The sequence below is a fragment of the Bos grunniens genome, chromosome 2 (assembly GCF_055505025.1).
Source record: "Bos grunniens cultivar Pamir isolate PY7600 chromosome 2, Bosgru_T2T1.0, whole genome shotgun sequence".
Lineage (NCBI taxonomy): Eukaryota > Metazoa > Chordata > Mammalia > Artiodactyla > Bovidae > Bos > Bos grunniens.
In genome coordinates this window covers 98,302,278-98,323,132 of record NC_141166.1, presented here as the reverse complement: position 1 = coordinate 98,323,132, position 20,855 = coordinate 98,302,278, and the positions used below count along the sequence as shown (strand labels likewise).

At 43.4% G+C, this 20,855-nt stretch overlaps 1 protein-coding gene across 3 annotated transcripts in view; it reads left to right on the top strand.

Moving 5' to 3' along the window:
• ACVR1 (activin A receptor type 1) overlaps positions 1 to 20,855 on the top strand; it is a 131,370-nt gene that overhangs the window by 85,555 nt on the left and 24,960 nt on the right. For all 3 annotated transcript variants that reach the window (XM_086353959.1, XM_086353942.1, XM_086353950.1), the window contains 3 exons: positions 11,400 to 11,663; positions 13,826 to 14,037; positions 18,104 to 18,203. In XM_086353959.1, coding sequence (XP_086210085.1) covers positions 11,400 to 11,663; positions 13,826 to 14,037; positions 18,104 to 18,203 — 576 coding nt within the window. The remainder of the gene's footprint in view (positions 1 to 11,399; positions 11,664 to 13,825; positions 14,038 to 18,103; positions 18,204 to 20,855) is intronic.

The following is a 20,855-nucleotide window of genomic DNA, read 5'->3' as shown; positions in this document are numbered from 1 at the left end:
ATTTGTGCCTTCTCAGCCGTGGTGGTAACACTGGAACAGCTGCTCCCTGATTCTAATCAGCTGAATCTGAGCTCTGCAGAGCTGGGTGTTTCCTAGATCCTCCACAATGCTGCATCTAATTCTTTGTTATGGGTTAGAGTGGAGCATGGACTTTCTGAGGATATGTATTTTTGCGGGATGTGGGAAGGAAAGAAGGAACAGGAGGGAGAATGAGAAGTTCCTCTTGGAAGGGGGTGGTGAAGTACACCTTAAAGCAAAAACAAAAACCCCTACCTATATTTTTTTATTCAAATGGTGACTTGGAGCAGGGAGTAGCCTCTTTTATTTATTATTATTTGCTGAATTTGTTTATTTTCTGAATTCTGATATTTACACCAAGCCAATACAAAATCCTCCCCTCCAAATAATAATAATAAATCAGACCCATTTAGGAAAATTGTAAAAAATAGAGAAAGCAAAACAAATAGTCCAGTTCAAACTTTGACTCCTGTGAAATATATAATGCTGCAGAATGCCATGTAGAGTTAAACACTCATGGCTTCTGTTTATCTTTCACATCATTTCTTATTTCATGAGCTTCAAACAGTCAGTTTTGCTAAGGTTTAGGGTAATTTTCGGAGAAGGTGATGGCAACCCACTCCAGTACTCTTGCCTGGAAAATCCCATGGACGGAGGACCCTGGTAGGCTGCAGTCCATGGGGTCGCTAAGAGTCGGACACGACTGAGCGACTTCACTTTCACTTTTTACTTTCCTGCATTGGAGAAGGAAATGGCAACCCACTCCAGTGTTCTTGCCTGGAGAATCCCAGGGACGGGGGAGCCTGGTGGGCTGCCATCTATGGGGTTGCACAGAGTAGGACACGACTGAACTGACTTAGCAGCAGCAGCCGGGTAATTTTTGGTAATTAAACGGTATTCCTAGTCAGAGTGCCTTCTGAAAGGAAGACTCTTGGCCTGCATAGGAATCAGGCCTTTCTCAGAAGAGCATCAAACACTGTCATGAGCCATCTTCTTCCTTTTTACTGTGTTTCTGAATGTGGGTTATCTTACCTGTTAAGAGCCATTATCTGCAGTGCCATGTGGGACAGTAACAGGGTGGTGGTGAGGCGCCATCCGTGCAAAGTGAGCCCTAGGGTGAGAGAGGTCGGGACTTGGCGTGGTCTTTGTTTTCTCTTTAGTGTCTGAGACAGTGCCCAGCACATAGTTGGTGCTCAATGAGTATTTGACAAAATGCATAATTATCATAATATAAAAAAGAATATTATAAGCGACCAAGAAACTGATCTGGATTGGGGACAGGACAGGAAAGCATATCCTTTCAAAGAATTTATTCCAAGTTTGGGAAAAGAGAACCAGTCTTAACTTTCTTTTAGCTGATTGATCAGCATGAGGCCAAGGATCCGTACTGGTGATGTCAGCATACCTGGAAAGGGGTTCCTGCTGTCAAAGAGTCAAAGTCTAGATGGAGGAGACACAGGTTACAGCACCATACTGGGGTGTCAGCAGGAAGAGTCTACATGGCACATGGGGCTGGGACTGGGGACAGCGGTCCAGGGAGGCTGGGTTTGGAAGGATGGACAGGCATTAGACCAGCAAAGGAAGAACTGAGGAGGACTTTTAAACAGGGGAAGGGCCAAGTCCAGAGAAGTGGGTGGGTGGGAGACTCTGCCTAGGGGGTCCAGCAGGGCAGAGCAGCTTGAAGAAGGCATTTGGGTTGGGAGTTGAGGGCCTAAGTAGCCTGGCAGGGCCTTGTGCATGAGGTGTTTGTTTTGGATCTTGAGGACACAGAGAGCTATTGAAGGATTGTTGTTTAGTTACTACGCCGTGTCTGACTGTTTTGAGCTATATAGCCCTACTGAACTATATAGCCCAGCAGGCTCCTCTGTCCATGGGATTTTCCAGGCAAGAATACTGGAGTGGACAGCCATTTCCTTCTCCAGGGGATCTCCCCGACCCAGAGATTGAACCTGTGTCTCCTGCATTGGCAGGTGTATTCTTTGCTACTGAGCCACCTGGGAAGCCCACTGAAAGATTAATTAGGCACAGTTTGTGTGTTTTGAAGGAGTTGTGTGATAGAAGTGGATCACAGGCTACATACAGCAAGATGAGAGGTGAAGGGACAGGGAACAACTAGTCCTCCTGCAGGGTTTGGGCAGACAGGGCCCATGTGCTGCCTTTTCAAAGGCATCCCAACTATAGCAACTCGATAGTGGCCAACAAAACAAAAACAAAACAAAAACAAAACCCTTAGTTCCGAGAGAAGACCTTTGTGGTAGGCAGTGCACAAATTCTAACAGCAGCAGCAAACGACAATAATCTAACAATAATTCCACCGCTACTTTTATTATGGAAACAGAAGGCTGAGCTGCTGACTTTTCTAGTAACTTTTGTGAGATATTTAAATCCCTCTCTAGCTGGCCCTTTGTTCCTGTGTTGCCATGGAGTGTCAGTAAGCCCAGCTCAGAATAACCCGGGCAGGGACATGAGAGGTGCAGCTTGCTTGCTGGCTGGCTGGCTGGCATGGTGGCTGGCCAGGTTACACTGTTTTCATTGCTCCCGTCTTGGGAGGAGGACCAGGCTGCTGGTTGCCCTGGCAGCTATGAAAGGTGTATGTCTTGGCTGCCCAGGGTTGGAAAGGCAACCAAAACTTGCCTGCCTACTGAGCATGTGCGGCTCGTGATTGAGCTGATAGCAGCTGAAAATAGCCCACTACGCACCTGTCCCTCGTACACCAGCCCAGGGCCGACTGCCATTTAGGACAGCGTGGGCTCCGCTGCTGGCTAAGGTGAAGGGCTGAGTGGATCTCAGTGGTTCTTAGGAAGATCTTGGGAACTTTGGCCCTGGCTTCAAAGGAAACAAAAAAGGAGCAGGCTCTTCCGAGCGGTTCCACTGGGCACTGTTGTGGTTAGTGAGTGGCCACCGTGACTGCGTGTGGACGGTATGTGCTGAAGACGCCACACACTTCTGCTTGCTCAGCCAAACGGGGTCTGACAAATGGAGAGGTCTGTGTTTCCTCTTGGAGGGAAAGGCTTTCCTAAAAAAAACCCTGGACAGCAGCCATCATGGTGTGCTCTGCCACAGTTTGAGAAAGCGGGAGACATTGAGTTAAACTATTTTGCTTTATTTTTTACCTGCTCATTAATCCCCCGTGACTGTCAATGGATCACTTATACAAGGTGTCTCTTTGCTAGATTATTCTTTCTCAGCAGTCCAAGTGTGGGCACAGAATACCATCCCAGCATGTTAGGAGCTGTCTGTTTCCCTTTGGGACTCTTTCCATTTCCTTCTGGGCTTTCATCTCTGCTGCGGGCTTGCCATCGTTGGGCAGGCTTGGCACGCCGGTGTGGATGGAAGCAGGCTCTGAAAGGAAAAACTTCTAAAGTGACTGGTAGTACTAAAGCTACTATTTAAAAGTGCCCCTTCTTAGAGACGTGGGTTATCTTTAGGCTGTTGGTGCTCTGCAGCCATGGGAGCCAAAGGGACTCTTCAGAAACCCTGGCCTGTTGCTCTTGGTTTGTGTTTAGATATTCTTGCTCCCCAGCCAGTGGCCTCGTGACACATCTCGGATTTAGCTGCCTTTCTCCTGCCAAGGTCCAAGATTATCATGGAAGTTGGGAATGGCGTGCTGTGCCACAGAGCTGGGGAGAGGGGCGGTGAGGGGTGTGGAATGTGTGTTTGAAAAGCCAGTTCTGGTTCACAGCACTCTGAAGAAAGGCTTTCTGTTTCCACCTAGAGTGTAGGCACCTGGAGGAGCCTTTCTGTGGGCTTGGCAGTAAGAAACAGTAAACTGAAAATGACCCACACTCAGCTTTTTTCATGGTGACTTGTAGGATCTTCAGTCTATGATGAGGAAGCCAGTCCTAAGTGTGTTGAATTTAGGAGTTCATGAATTCTTGTGGACTGTATTCAATTTTAGACGGGATAATAAAGATAGGCAAAGCAAAGATCACATTATAATACAGATGCACAAAGCTTGTAGTCATGGGATTCCTTCTTTCTTTGACCTTCCATGGAGTTGTGAACCTACAGGACCTTGGGACGTGATTGGAAAATTGGGGGACAGGAAAGCAGCAATGTCAGAGGTTTGGGCTATGCCCCAGCTTTTTCCCCCTTGAGTATTTTGATCTCTTTGGCTTCATTTGGGCTGGAAAGAGAGAGTCTAGAAAATATCTCATCTCTGCTTTTCTCTGGGATGGGTTAGGGTAGGGAGCTTGAGAGGAGGAATTTAGCTGGATTTAACTACTTCTAGATGTTTTTGCCTTGAGCTCTGGGTGTCACGATACCTAGAGGCTGGCAGTCTAAGACTGTTGTTAACAAACTGGAGCACTGCCCATCTTTTGAAGGGTTTATCTCTGTGGTTTGAAAGCTTCCGGAAAGGGAGTGGGGATGCGGTGGCGGCTGGCTGATGGTAAGCAGAGATTGGCGACCTTGGAGGCTCTGTCCCTGATTCCCAGAGAAGAAGGTCATGGGCTCTGGAGGGGAACAGAAGCAGGAGCTCTGTTGGCCCTTCTTTGCTGTCTGGTCCCATGCAGTATATTTTCAGTATAGAGCCTGTGTAGGAAACCCTCGCTGGAGCAGCCATGCACTCCCCAGATATCCTAAGGGGTGGTGGAGACAACCCAAATGAGTCAGGAACATCTCTTCCCACGTTGTGAGCAGAGCTTCAAGCCTAAGACGTGCTATAGATGATACCGCGTCACCGGATCTCCTGAATCTAAACAAGAGATGACTTCTCTGAAGTGTTTATAATTCCCCAGTGCACTTTCCCCCTCCTCCAGCCTGTGGTCCTCTCTGTTACTCTCCCAACAACTGGAGCTTCACTTAGATGAAAGAATCGTCAGTAATACATGGGGCGGAGTAGGGGTATATTGTCTTGGAAAAAATTCCTCAGTAGGTACTTTCCATTAGGCCTGGTAATCATTTGTTTATATGAAGCACCAATTCAAGAAGTTTGGAGACAAAGTGAAGAAAGATTAAATAACGACCCCCATATTTCTCCCCTATGAAGGAGTTGCTTCACAGACATGGCACACGTGTTAAAGCTAAGTCTTTGCTGTGTTCATAGAATCATAAAAATCACGGAAGAGACAGACCAGTATTGTCTTAGGTCAATACCCCACAATGCTCTTTAACTTGTTAGTCATTTAAACACAGACTGAGTTTTTGGCTTTGAAATAAAAGGTGTGGCTGCTGCAGTAGACTTCATTTACAGGGATTATTTCAGAGACAAGGAGTCAGCCCAGACACAAAATAAACAGATGGAACTCTCCCCCACCCCCCAGCTTCAGCAGTTCAAATGCAGGGTGACTTAGGAATCCTTATCACCTTCAGCAGAGCAAGAAGGGGAAAATGATGTAATTCACTCTTCCTCACTCCCTGCTGAAAATGCCATTATTTTCACTGATAGGAGAAAAATGGGAGCAGAGACCAGGCGCATCCTTTCCCTGCTGAGCAGGCAAGTCCTGCAAGACCTCTCTAAACTGGCTGGAGCCAGGGCACTCTGTTTTGATCATTCTGATCACCATAGCATCATAGAGGCTGGAAGGACCTCCCATAAAAGCCCTGCTCTTCTATTGATATGTTAAATAATTCCTTGTTTTCAGAACTCTTGCATTTTACTTCTTTCTTCCAACACATACAAACAAGCAAACAGAAAACCTACCATACCACAAAAAGTACCAATTTTCCACACTTGAAAGCCCGAGTAGGTGAGCAGCTGTGACGCTGTGGCGAGCTCCTGCAGGGAGAAGGGGTTTGCACAGACATGCTGGCTCGGTGACTAAGCCTTGCCTGAAGATCTCTGCTGACATTTAAAGACTTTATAGGCTCAGTCTGCTCTGAAAACCAGCATCATGTCTCTTCCCACCTCTAAATCCTGTCTGTGAAGAGAAAATTCATTCTGGAGCTAAACGTTCATCAGGCGTGTCCTCCCGCCAGGGGCTGAGGCAGTTGTGGGGAGCCTAACGGCCAGCTGAGTGGGCTCAGCTCCTCCCCTCATGGGGTGCACAGTCTGGAGGGGAGACTTGGATGTGGAACAGCCGTGCAGACATGTGTGTGTGAGTGTAGATAGGGGCTCCTGCTTTACACTTGGGGGTGTGAACAAAGGCTCTGAGGAGAATGAGGTGAGATCTGAAGGGAAGACGGGCACAGACTGGGTTGGGGGGTGTCCTCAGGAAGGAAGCCCAGCATCCCATGGTGGGGAATTCCATACCTAGCAGACCTGGGCTCCCGAAGCAGGAGGAACCCCTCCCAGAACCAAGGGGATCAGAGGTGAGGCTGGAAAGGTGGAGAGCAGGTCAGCCAGGGCAGGGTGACCACTGTGTCTCCCCCCGTTTTTGAGGGAGACAGGGTCGCAGCTTGTGGGATGTTAGTTCCCTGACCAAGGATTGAACCTGGGCCCCAGCAGTGGAAGCACCGAGTCCTAACTGCTGGGGATTCCCTGTGTATCTCCATTTTGAGGGTCATGGAGTCAGGCTTGTAGATCTGAAATGGGGGCACCATTAGCTCCGTGAGGAAACCCTGGAGAAAGGGCGCATTCAGAGTGGAGGCATCGTGAGTTTAAAATTGTGGAAACCCTACTATTGTTTTTTATTGTCGTTATTCTAATTTATATTTGATCCTATTCAATTGCCCCTATTCCTATTTTCTTTTTGGCTTGTAAAACTTTACCAAATATCAATTTCTCTGTTCAGGTTTAAAAAAAAAAATGATTTGGGATCCCTAAGTGGATGTTTTATAATGAGAGCATTTAGGCACCTGGGTGTCTTTTATTTCCAAGCATATAGCCTGCTTTCTTGCCAGACCATCAAATGCCCTTCACTAGGCAGTCTGGACAGACCTTTGTGTTTCTGTCTCAGGAGCAGGCTTGCTGGCAGTGATACCTGGCATTGCAAAATCCTTCCGTAAGCCTTTGTTTAATGCCAGAGATCTCAAATGCTGAAGATTCTGGAAAGGTGCCATACTGCACTCTCGGATTAGGAGCTGATGGAAGGCCTCCCGTATCTATGAGCCTAATAGAAGCTGTCATTTCAAATGAATGAACTGTTTATACTGTTGGAAGAAGTCCACGGATGTTTGGGGTTCCTTTTTTAGCCTATAAAGTTCTGAGATATTGGACAATAGTCTAAGAGACAGTAGTCTAATCATTACAGTGTTGTTTGTGCCACTCTGAGGTGAGCTTGTGAGAAATTCAGCTGTTCCTTTTGCTGATTTCTGGGATCACAGCTACAGGCTGGTTGACTTGGAGCATTTTCTCATTTGTCTTCTGTGTCAAAGACTTCAGTGGGAAACTGGGGTTTTGTGCACCATTAAGAATGATCATCAACTGAAATGCCTTAGAGCATTCTGTAGTGCATGACTGGGCAGGTGGGCAGGAGAATGTGGAAATCCCTTCATCATGTGCATAGGTTGCACAAGTCCCACTTAAGACATGAATGTGGGTCCTCTTACTCTGAGGCACAAGATCATCCCAAACTGTGGACAGTCTTAGAAAATCCGCCATGCTCTTTGCTCTGCCTCTTCCTCTGCCAGTCCAGGATTAGGCTGTGAGAGTAGGTGTGTCCAGATGGTGAGCTGGGTATCGCCCAGAACAAGGAGAATCTTAAAAGATTCGGCCTTGGTGAACCCCTGGGATCCCCAGCCTGAGCCTGTGGTTGCAGAGCCAGCCCCGGATCCTTCCAGGTGGCGCCTAGGACTCCCTGCTGCTCCCAGCCAGACGTGGGCTGCCAGTGTGTTCACACAGGCCTGGTTCTGGGGCTCCAGAGGGCACAGGGTGCCAGCCATAACACTGAGTAATGCTGGGAGGTGCCTTTAGAACAAACAGTGTGGGTGAGCTCTGCACAGAGGGAATACCTCTGGCTTGACGTTTCAATTACTGAATTATTTAAATGAGCGTCAATTAGGTAGAGTAGACTGACTGCCTTCTGCCAGGGCACTTCGTAGTTATTTGCACAGGCAAGTGTAAAATGCTTCATATCAGATGTGGTGCTTCCTGGCTGGACTGTTGAAAATCAGTCACAGAAGGTGATTATCCTTCCTCGGTGTTCCCTGATGTGTAGTGTATTTATATCTCAGTCTGAGAGATTAGAGGTCCACAGACCCTTGTTTGTGGCCCTAAAAAGGGCTTTGTGATAATTCTCACACTTCCCCACCCCACCAGCCTACCCCAAATAAGATATCCCAGGCCCACACATGTTACGGTTATTCCTAAATTTTAACAAGATGAAAACAGTGAGGCACAGGCATTTGGGGGCCTGCTGTGCATCTTAGAATTGTGAATATTAAGGTCTGAAAATGCTACTACCTTGCTTGTAACCTGCTTTGTTGAATTAGTGATCCTGGCTCAGAAAATCCTCTTGGGATCTCTTAGGTTGATCTACTCTGTTGGATAAGATTGCCAAAGTGGCGTTTAACTAATGTTTGGGTCTGGTGTAGATGTGTGTGTGGGTGCATGGGGTCATTCTTACATTCTTGTGAATTTAAGGTCTTTATATTTGGCTGTATAAAAAAAAACTGATTCACTAAGGGCTCTGCTAATCAGTTATATGGGAATTCACAAATTAAGAAAAGTAAATGTTGGTGAAAAGCAAAATAGGAAGCAGAGTTGGTGGAGTTTTTATACTTTCCCATTTGCTAACTGCTGAACTGAACTCATGGTCCCATATCAGAGACTGAGTTAATTATTACATAGAGTTAAGAGTTGTCTTCCTTCTTTTTTCCTTTTTTCTGATTGTGGCAGGGAAGATCTGAAAACCTTGGTTTTTAACTTAGAGTATGACCCCAGAGGATAAAATCTGATTAAGATCTGTACCCAGTTATGCCTGGATGCACTGCAGGGGTGGGTCTAGTGGGCTGAATCTTACTAAAGATGGTATGTACTTGAGGCTGCTCACTTCTGGCAATATTCTCTAGGTCACAATTTAAACATCTGTCAGACCATCCCCATGTCCTTTCAAAAGCCAGAGACCTTGGCAAGGCAGGAGACATCTTGTGCCTGTGCTCCTAGAGTTTGGGCTCTGACTTTAAGAACCGAGTTCACTCTGAAGGCACATTAGAGAAATTATTATTGTCATTACGTTATTTCTTTTAATTGACTTTTTTTTTATTTTATTAGAACCACCAAGTGCGATTAATTCTTTGGTACCCTGAACCATCTGTTTCCATAGAATCAGTGATGAGTGAGCCCTCTATGGCCTGGGGTTGTTGTTGTTGTTCCTGGCAGACCGTACGTGTAGCAAGTAAATGATTCATCCTCCTCTATTCATTATCAGTCTGTGGCCAGCTTCTCTCCTGTGTTATTTTCGTTTTACCCCTTCAAGCCCTCTTCCCCAACCAAGCATCAACAGATACAACCTCTTTAGTGTGTTCAGTTATGTATTTTTGGATATCCATGACCTTTAAAAATTATTTAGGGTCTTAAAATACACATTTGTGTTTCACATTTACATAAATTACATTACTCAACAGCTTTTCAACATATACTTTTAAATTCTCAGCTCTGATCGCAAGTCAGTATGACACCACTAACTCTGCCCCTCACCCCTCCTATCCATTTCCCTCCAGAGAGCCATCACCTGCTGGGCAGCATAGTTGGCAACTCTTAGCACAGCTTTGTGCCATCCGAGAGTGGCAAGCGTGTCTAGACTCCCTAGAAATATTATCTTTCAACTTGCTTTTGGCAAGAGTAAACTTTTTGCTGGATTATGTCAACAGATATATATGTTTCTCATCCTCATAGAAATAGATTGGTGCTGGAATTTCTCTTGGATTTCTCTAGGCAAGGAAAAATAAAAGACTACCCCTCGGCTCATTAGCGTTATTGCTCATTAAAAATGTCTGAGGGCTCTTGCTCCTTGGGGGTGAGACTGGTGACATACATACACTGTCAGCGGCTATTTTGGATTTTCTGCTTTCGGGCATGTCTCTGCTCTTGGATGAGCCCCTTGTGGTTTTCAAAAGACCTAGCAAGGCAATTATAAATAGAAAGCTTGTGTCTGTGTGTCTGTATGCGCTTACTCTGTGGGACGAGGCACCCACATTACAGTGGGCAGTGAACTATTTTTCACTGCTTTGAAGAGGGGAGAAGAAAGATGAAGAACGCTTTTCTCTTTTTGAGATAACCCACACCTCCACACATACCCACACAAATCTGTGTAAATGAACTTGACATTTTCAAAGACCTTACCTTAAGGTCTCCTCTTGAAAGCACAGCCGTCCGACCTGTTATTTTAAGAAGGAAGCCGTTCTCTCGCTGACCTGCTGCCACAGAGGGTTCAGGGAGTGGAAGGCAGTCTGTGTGTGCTGCAGACCTTCAGGGGGCTTTGAAAGGCGCCACCCCTCTATATGAACAGTGCTTTGGTCAAAGGGGCCTCAGCAGAGTAACCAGGGCCTCCAGGAATTGGCTGTTTATACGCTGTCTTCACTTTCCTTCTCCACTAGTGGAGACTGTTGGTACCAGCTAGTCTGAACTAATTATTCTAACACAGGAAAGAAAAGAGTGATTTGAAAGATCAAACTGAAAATGAGTGTTTTCAGAAAGAGGCAATTAGGAGGTCTGGTGAGGCGTGCTTCACTGATGATCTGTCTTGTGCCTTGGTCCAACCTGTGTAGGCTTTTCCTTTAGTCCCACTTGTTACTTTACTGTTCAAACACTGTTCTGTTCCCTTTGTCCTTTTGTGCTTCCATCCTCAATAATTAGTGCCAATTTTTTTTTTTCTGCCAGTTGAAAATGTTTTAGCGGTGATGAATTCCCATAGTAATTAATGTAAAAACTTAAGTGTTCTCCTACGGAAAAAGTAATCTAGACATCTAAGCGAAACTATTGATAATATGGATATGTAATTATAGACCGTGCACCTTTGTGAACTCTTACTGTACTGCTGTGTTTCTGAGGCAGACAGGTGATGGCAGGAACATCAGCTGCCCTTGTGTGAGTAGTTACGGGGTTTCGTATGCAGCTAGCGGGAGCTGGTGTTAGCAGATGCCATGTATCTAGGAACCTCTTCTACAAAAAATAAAAGTAAGAGCATTATGTTCTGGTAAAAACATTCTGATTCAAGAACTGGGGTATGAGAGCCCACCAGACCAAAGATACCGTGAAAGCCACAATGGGAGAAGTCCATTTTCCGAAGCCTGTAACAGATGATAACCGTTCTTCAGCCTAGTAGGATCTAAAAGCACACCCAGCTTAGAGAAACACATTCATATCTTGAGAGGTGATTATTATTTGGTGGTTGGTCAGATGAGAGATCATGACCAGTGGTGATGCTTCACCTGACTTTCTTCTGTTCGGCTAATGTGTTTGTATTGGTCTTGGAGAGACTGCGTGATTCCCCCAATGGGGTTACAACCCACACAGTGATTTTTGTTTGTTTGTCTTCCTTTCTGTCCCCACTCTGCAGATGAGAAGCCCAAGGTAAACCCCAAGCTTTACATGTGTGTGTGTGAAGGCCTCTCCTGTGGGGATGAGGCCCACTGTGAAGGCCAGCAGTGCTTCTCCTCGCTGAGCATAAATGATGGCTTCCACGTCTACCAGAAAGGCTGCTTCCAGGTCTACGAGCAGGGGAAGATGACCTGTAAGACCCCGCCGTCACCTGGCCAGGCTGTGGAGTGCTGCCAAGGGGACTGGTGTAACAGGAACATCACGGCCCAGCTGCCTGCTAAAGGTTCCCACGGACTTTCCTATTTCTAGGTCAAGGGTTTTAGTCAGTCTTATCCTGGTTCTTTGTGGGTTAAAAATGTGAGTAGCCACAAGGCTTTCCTCCTACTCTTTGAACAATGGGTGACAAGCAAGTTAGGTCCAGTGAGGGAGAGAAAGGCATGGCCTTTTGGAATCTATAACGAGGATGGGCGTATTAGGGAAAGTGAGCAGAGTGATATCTACTATGGGGACGATTTGGCAGACCAGATGTCTCTTGGTGTCATGAGGAGGTGAGTAGCTCCTGATACCTTTTTCTGAAAGGAGCTATGATGTCATAATTTCTAAAACAGTTGTGCTTATTAGGTACTTGTCTCTATGTTGAGTATGTAGGGAAGAAAATGGAACATAAGGCTCTGGTATCTGAGAAGAATGCCTTCCTTCTTAAGAGGAAGGAGACAAAGCCATTCTCCTGTATCAGATGCCCAGTGATCTGTCACTGCAAATTGAAGCTGGGTGAGATTTCATCTCAACCTTACAGGTTATGTGGAATCTTCTCCATATTATAGTCAATATGGACTTCAGTCCTCTTCTGAAACTGTTTCCCCATAAAATGAGCCCTGAACTGCATCTCAAAGTCCCTACAAATATTAATGTACCTTAGTCTGTAGATTCAGCTCAAGCCAAATTTACTGTCTTAATATATAGCACATTTTTAATAGGTGTCCTTAATCAATCTTACACTCACACAAAAAAGAAACAAACTATAGGAGAGATTATGAGGAGCATCCAAGGCCAGAAATGCTAACTAGCAAGAGAGAGAGAGACAGAAAAATGAAAACAAACAAACAAAAAACTGATATAAGATCATGTTGCATAATTCATAATTTTTAAAGTTATGGTGAGGACCTTAAGGTCTATAGAAAGGTTAAAGTCTGATAAGCAAATAGGATTGAATAATAGAGATTTTGTATTAAATGGTTAAAACTAAAAAGGGTACTTGATGGAATAAACTTTGTGAGTTAAACTGTGATTAATAGAGTGGATGGACCATGAAAAATGTCTGCATTCACATAAAAATCATGTCTACAGTATGAAAAGTTTCTCGTCTGCAGAAGACCCTGCCAGATTAGAGTTGTAGTACAAAATGTATTTACTTAAGGAATTTCTAATTTAATTAGGGAGGCATGATATTTATAATTTAATGTTGTACATAATTAGTTTTATACTTTATCTTACAAATGACATGTACCTTGGAGTATTATGTGCCAAGTTGTTGATTAATTTGGATTTGGAAAGTTTAGAGAAATTTGTAAAGGAAATTCAGCTTGAGATTGGATGACTGAAGAGGCCAGGAACATTGAAAGAGTAAGACCTTCGTGGGGAAGAACAGGGCTTGGTTGTATAATGTCTTAGGAGGGGGTCTGAAATTCAGAGGTGATAATTGCTTTGGGATCTTTTAACTATGACCTTCACTATCCAAGTAAGAAACTTTGACTTAACTCACTAGACAAGATGAAAGCCTCTGTGACACGTGAGTGTTTAGGTGAATGAACGCATAAATGTTTAAATGGGTGATGTGATAATGTCTGAGCCAGAGAGTCAGTGTGTGATTAGGTGAGTGAGTGAATCAAAGAGTGAATGTTTTAAGTGAGTGAATTAATGTTGAATAAGTGAGTTAAAGAAAATTGAATGAATAGGTTCCTAGGCATAAATCATGGTGTAAAAATAGCAATGAGAATACAGCAATAGATATCCAAGGTAACACTGAAGAGAAGGCCCACAGATTGGATAATTTGGTCTTAACTCAGATAGCACTTTCTCATAGAAATATTGCAGCATAATATCTGTCTGTAAGGGCTTGATGATAAAACATCCTTACAGATCAAATCTTAATTTAATAAGGATAGTATCAGACTTATATAATACTTTATATTTTACAAACACTTTTCACACAGATGCATTAAGTTGGTTCTCAGTGGAATTTTTTCAAAATCCTATTGTATCTAAATGAATAATGGTTAAATGACTGGGCTGTTGGCCAGGTGTTATAAAGTATTTTAGTTTTAGCACTTTGCGACTTATAAAACTATGTGGTCGGAATCGGGAGCTACTTGTTAGGTATTGGTTATGCTAAACATTAAAAACAATGATCCTATAGCCAATTACTCTTCTCTCCCCCATCTCCAGGGAAATCTTTTCCTGGAACACAGAATTTCCACTTGGAGGTTGGCCTCATCATTTTGTCTGTAGTGTTCGCAGTATGCCTTCTAGCCTGCCTATTGGGAGTTGCTCTCCGAAAATTTAAAAGGCGCAATCAAGAACGCCTCAACCCCAGAGATGTGGAATATGGCACCATTGAAGGACTCATCACCACCAACGTTGGAGACAGCACTTTAGCAGTGAGTTTGGGCTCCAGGGGACCCCTAATGTGACAGAGATGGCTGAAGATGCTTTGTTATGTCAAGTATGAAATGCTAAGCAAGTTACTGGTGATTGGACCATGTGTACACGTACTACTGGAATCTTATGTTCTAAGCAAGTATATGCTGGCACGCTTACGTGAGTTTAGTCTCCTCTATGTGAGAACATTTATTTTAGACAGACATTTACATTAAATGAGTGAGTGGATTTATTTTAGTTGAATCTTGGTAGTTATTTTTCTTTGGGGAGTAAAGGGACAGGGACAGACAATGGTCACCTATAATTTTGATGGTGGGAGAGCAGGGTTAGAGTTTATGGTACTCAGTTACTCTATTTTTAGCCATAATAGGGCTTATAGAAAAAAAGGCACCCTTTGCCTAATATTAAAAATCACTTTCCTGTCTAGATTATTTTAACACCCTGTAATTTAAGACTTTAAAACCTGACATCCAAAAAAGCAGCTATTACCTTTTTTGTGCTCCTGTGCTGCCCCCTTGTGGAGGGCACTCACTTGGTTACGCCAGTGCTGTCCAATGGAAATATGTGGGGCACGTGTAATTTAAAATTTTGTAGTTGTTGTTGCTGTTCAGTTACTAAGTTGTGTCTGACTCGTTGCAACCCCATGGACTGTCGCATGTCAGGCTGCCCTGTCCTTCACCATCTCCCAGAGTTTGCTCAAACTCCTGTCCATTGAGTTGGTGATGCCATCCAACCATCTCATCCTCTGTTGCCCCCTTCTCCTCCTGCCCTCAGTCTCTTCCAGCATGAGGGTCTTTTCCAGTGAATCGGCTCTTGACCTCAGGTGGCCAGAGTATTGGAGCTTCAGCATCGGTCCTTCCAATGAATATTCAGGGTTGATTTCCTTTAGGATGGACTGGTTTGATCTCTTTGCTGTCTTTAAAAAAGTTAAAAAAACAAAAACAACCCACAGATGGTATTAATTTTAAGAATATATTTAACATGACTTAGTAAACATAATAATCATTTCAGTATATAATCATAAAGAATTATTAATGAGATACTTTGCATCCTTTTTTTTAAAATAAACTTTCAAAATCTGTTGTGTATTTGACACGTACAGCACACACCATTCAGATCAGCTGCATTTCTCTGGCTCACTGTTAGCCTGCGGCTTGCACAGAGTTAGAAACCATTGTATTGTATGTTTTAAAGTTACTCTTTTTGCACAGTTTAAAATGATGAAATCACATTAAGAAGCGACTGTCTTTTTTCACTTTTTGAAATTGTTTGTCAAGTGTTAATTTTAAAGCACCTTTAAGCTTTAAGTGAGAAAGAGAACCACATGCTGTGAATAGGTTACGTCAAGTGCTGAAGGGAAAAGTAATAACATTCTACAGGGTTACTGTGCTGAGTCAGATGGTCCCTTTTAAAAAGGCAAAGATCTGTGAATACTAGAAAGATGTTAAAAGTCATGCTGATACCAAATCGATGCTCTCCTTGTCATTGACTCATGAATTGAAAGATGGTCAGGGTGGCAGCTTTTAATGTGATTCGGTGTTATTTAATGCCATGACTGTGCATTGCCTAAAACTGTCTTGAATTAAGTCTTGTTCTGCTAGATAACAAAGCTAAAAGTGACTGGGGGTTCTGCAGTTAAGTGTTTTTGCTGGAGAAGACTTGCTCTCACTAGTTTTGGGAGCTCAGGTGCTACACCTGGATGACTGCCCTTAGCCAGCTGTGCAGACATTTGATGGTAGCTGATACAGGCTGGGAACTAGCCCGTCCTGACGGCTGATACAGGCTGGGAACTAGCCTATCCAACTGCCTTCTCCATCGCTGGACCACAGTCAAGTTTTGTATGAAAAAAGGGGGGAAGGAACCTTGTTTAGCTTTCTTTCCCCTACCTGTTTAAATTCTGCTACATCAAACTGGGAAGAGAGGGGATAAGGACATTTCATTCAGAAAGTAGAAAACCAGTTTTTCTTTAGAAGTGTACTTAGAAGTTTATTTTGCATTTTAAGGCAGACTAAATGAGTTTTCTTTGAGTTAGTAGCAAGGAAGATACAAGGTTGAATCCTGATAAAACTTTAGCAAAAGCATGAGATCAAGTAGTCAGAATTTTGTTTCTTAGATTTGCTAATGTAACAATCACATTGGGCACTGCTGGGAACCTCTAGTCTAAATTACTATCTAAATGGCTTCTATAATTCTGAACGCAGAATGGTAGCATATGCTAAGATAGTCTTCTCCACTCAGCCATGTTAAAGGACAGTATATCACGATATGACGTAGTAAACAACACTGTTTGAAACAAGTCATCATTATTGGTTTACAGACTTGATTATTTAAGTGATAGTCTCATTTACATGACTCAGCAATGTGTACCTTACTAAACAGCTCCCCTGCACTGAAAAAGAAGCCTTGGCATCCAAGAGTTGAAGTAATGTTTGTTAGTCTTCGGTTGATATTTCTTTTTGCCCCATCTCCTGAAGTCTATGAACTAGGTTTAGAACCAGGACTGCACATTATTAAAAAAACACACAGTTTAATTTTCAAAATTATTCTCTGAAAAAAAGGGACGAATAAAGAGAAAAGGGAACAGCAAAAGAGAAAGTTAGGGAGATGTGAAACTACTTCATCTACATTCAATTGCTTGCTGATTATCTATTTTGTGGCTTTTAAGAATTCTAAATTTCTTTCTTTGGATGTTCGGATTTTGGTAATTTTGCTGATCAACAGTATTTCAGAGTGGTGCTCAGATTAAGTAAAAGACGAAATTTGAACAAAGAAATGTATTCCTTCAGCAGGCCAGCTACAATGTTTGGGAGAGGAGGAGCTTTGGGGAGTGTTAGCTCAACATTGCTGTAACATTACCACAATCACCATAGGCGCAGTATTGTTTATTATAGAAAATCCATTCCTGATTCAAAAAGGCGTCTGCTTCTTGGCTTGCACTGACAGTAAGAATGGAAAATTTATGAATGAACTAATTGGGAATCTTTTTTGCAGTGTGTTCATTTTTAAAAGTAGATTTGAAGTGAAGTGAAGTGAAAGTCGCTCAGTCGTGTCCGACTCTTTGCGACTCCATGGACTATATAGCCCATGGAATTCTCCAGGCCAGAATACTGGACTGGGTAGCCTTTCCCTTCTCCAGGGAATCTTCCCAACCCAGGGATTGAACCCAGGGCCTCCCATATTGCGGGCAGATTCTTTACCAGATGAGCCACAAGGGAAGCCCAGAAGCAGATTTGGGGTATGGTTTTATGTTTTAAATGGAAGTTATATTTCTTTGTCTCTCTGCTTTGTGGGCAATTGACATCAAGAATGACATACAGTATATGAAATCATGTGTGAGAAACTTTTGAAAATTGTAAAGCACTATAGAATTTAAAGAATCTTTCATCAATTAAAAAAAAATTTAAGAGTAGACAACTTTTTTAAAAAAGGAAATGACACAGAGGTATTACTTTCGTGACTCTTGTCCCTTGCCTACCTTAAAGGTAACCTGCATCCTGGTCACTCTCTCTGCTTGCGTGTACCACTTTGAGGATGCACACGGCCACTGCATGAGAGCTGTTTGTTCCTCATTCCCAATTTGTTTGTTCCTTATTAGAGTTCCTTAGCTGGCATGTCAATTACCGTACATCCCTTGATAGATATCATAAGCAGGGCAGAGTAGGGCCAACTGTGCTCAGCCTTTGGACTTGAAAACCTTTTATTTTTGCTCCACTTTCTGTCTACTGCTTTCCTTTGGGCTCAGCCCTGTATTTTGGGCTTTTTAATTTACATCTTTGACTTGGTCCACTCATTTTCTTTCTTCAGCTATTTTATTCTAAAACTCTGGGTATAAGAAAGGACTATTCAGGAAGATCCCTCAGGAAAACCGATCCCATATTAGGGAAGGGGCTAGCTTCAGGTTTTCCTAAGGAGTAAGACCGGTCCTTCATTCATTGGGGCTTTCCATGCACACGGACGGGCCACATTTCCAGGACTGCAGCCTCCGTGCAAGTTACACCCAGATGCACGCTCTGACCTGGAAGCGGTTCCTCAATCCTTTCTCTTTCTCCTTGTTTTGAACTGCAGGATTTATTGGATCATTCATGTACATCGGGAAGCGGCTCTGGCCTTCCTTTTCTGGTACAGAGAACAGTGGCCCGTCAGATCACACTGCTGGAGTGTGTTGGTAATTCTCTTTTCCCTTTCTTTGTGGGTTCTGTGTGGTGTTTGCTGTGGTTCTAGAAGTATATGACCTTGGAAGATCTGCTGCTGCTTGTCTCCTGCTTGTTAAATGTACGGAGGTGTGAGATAGCCCTGTGGAGTGGCTGTGCTTCTGCTCTGGGACTTATGTTGGAGCATTTGAACTTGGTAAAGTTCTTTTCAAAGGAGCCTGCCACTAGTTAGTATAGAAAATACCTAGTCAAAGGCTTTCAGTTTTAAGTAAACCCTTTATGATATTGGGACTGCTTGAAAATGAACTAATATGGCTGCTACTGACCAAAGATAGGCATTGGTGAGTCTGAGGTAAGTTGGTTTTTGGACAATAATCTTGATTGTGGCAATTTTTTACTTTCTCATTCTTCCCCTTTAAAAAAAAAATGAAATAAATTCGCCAAAGCTACCCTTATAAGTCCTTTATTTAAAGGAGCTATGTACATTTCTCTATGGCCTCTCATATTTTTGTTTTCTGTATCAGACTATATTTGTGTAGAGATGTAATCATAGTGTGTATGTAATGTGTCCCTGTTTTTTGTTTTAAGCTCATACACATTTTCATGTATTTGTACACATCACAGGTATCTGAGTGGTTGTGTAATAACTTTAACAATACTTGAAAAAAAAATTGGCACATACTGCTTCTTTTGAGTGAGCAGAATAAACTTCCAGGAATTGGGGCTCCTGGGTCAAATTTTTAACTTTTTATGCCTTGTCTTATATATTGCTGAATTGTCCTCTTGGAAGATGGTGCAGCATGCTTTTTTTTTTTTTTTTTAAGTCCTGATTTTTGGATATTTGCCATTCACATGACAGTTTTCATTAATTTCTCCTTTAGATGGTGTGCAGGGATGGCCACAGTAGCAGTAATGGATTAGAACCATCTCCACACACTCCTCCTGGTTCTCCCAGTTTGAGAGGCGTGAGCTGGCTTTGCAGCTCCTGCCATTTCATTTTTGGCTTTTGGGAGGTGACTGGCCCATCCTAGGTGGCTTCACCCTTGGCTGCTACCCTCCAACTTTTCCTGGTTTCATGGGAGCCAGGACATCCCCAAATACAGCAGTGGAAGGCAGGTGGCAGAGGTAGTCCAAATAGCGACCGCCACCTGCAGGAACTCAGGCTGCTGGCAGGAGCCTGTGGCCTTTCTCTAGGTCTGCTTTAGCTACTGTGATTGTTTCTGAACTCCCACTTCATGCTTCTGCTCCACGGTGGACTGTGAGTAGGGAAAATATTAACAAAAGTGGAAAAGCTCCCAACATACTCACTGCTTACAACCAAGGTGGTTGTCTTATACCAGCTAACACCCTATTTGATTATGAACAAGGGTGACTGGATTGGGATCAGAAGGCAGTGATCCCAATGCTGCTGTCCCATGGTACTCACCATTCACGCAACAGCAGCCCTAAGAGGTGGACCCCAGAGTCCAGAGGACAAAATGATACTGCATCTTTAAAAATGCATACTGTTTGTGGTTGTAATGATATTCTTCAGCATTTTTTAAAATGGTTCAGATTCATCATTTTACTGCCTTAATGCTAAAGAGCCATGCATTTCAGTAGCTGCTAGTGTTCATGTAGTACAGCCTTGGATAAAAATATACGTCATGAACTGTTTGGATAGTATCTTACAATTTTTGGTTAAAAAATATAGGGAATTGGACTAGGTCAGTTGTTACAGGTGGTGATCAGTGAACCTCTAAATTTCAGGTGTTAAAGCATCCTTTTTTGGGTCTCCATGGCCAGGACTTTGAGGCAGCTCTGCTTCTGTTTTCAGGAACTTATGCATAAGGTTGCATTTGCAAAAAGCATTTGACAACTTAAAAGCCTTTGAAAAGCACTGAAGTAGGTTTCTGTTTCAGTTCTGTCTACTTACGCTGACATCTGTCTCTGTTTCCTTTATAAAAAGGATTTGAGGCACCTACATAGTAATGTCCACAATGCTCTGGGGTATTTTTCTTTCCTTCCTAATGGGAATATGAGAACAAAGGGCTAATAAAGATACAGAATGGAACCAAGGGCAGGAGAAGATTAGTGTTCCATTTTGTAGCAGTCCATGCTATAGATCTTAGCACTGGTCTTCATCTTAAACTGCAAATGCTGGACAATTGCCATGACTTTATTCAAGTTAATCCTGCACCCAATGCGATTTTTGTGACTTGACAGTGGTCCACAGAGACCCTTACTGGGTTCAGGGTCTTTGGATTAGTCCTTTGCATTAGTCATTGGTATTTAGTAGGGAGACACTGCTTATCATAAGGGAATCTAGATTGAGCAGGTTTGATTATGCTTCAGGACATAATCTTCTGGACAGACATGCTTTCCTTCTCCATGTTTGGGTTCGTGGTGGCTTAGTTTTGCAGCAAAGAGCTGTATTCCTGTATATGCATATATTCCTGTGTACAGTCATTACCAGCTGAGATTATCATCAGCCACTTGCCTTGGCGGAAGGCCCCACTGCTCTGCAGTTTGGATCTCCTGCTGTAGTGCTCTAGGTTCCGCGTCCATCTTCACCTTTGATTATACCCCGTGATGATCCCCACCGTCTCATGGTAATTCCCGCCTCCACTTAACCTCCCTGATCATCTACCTGTAATTAAGGAGAAGAGTGGAAGCAGGAGCATGTT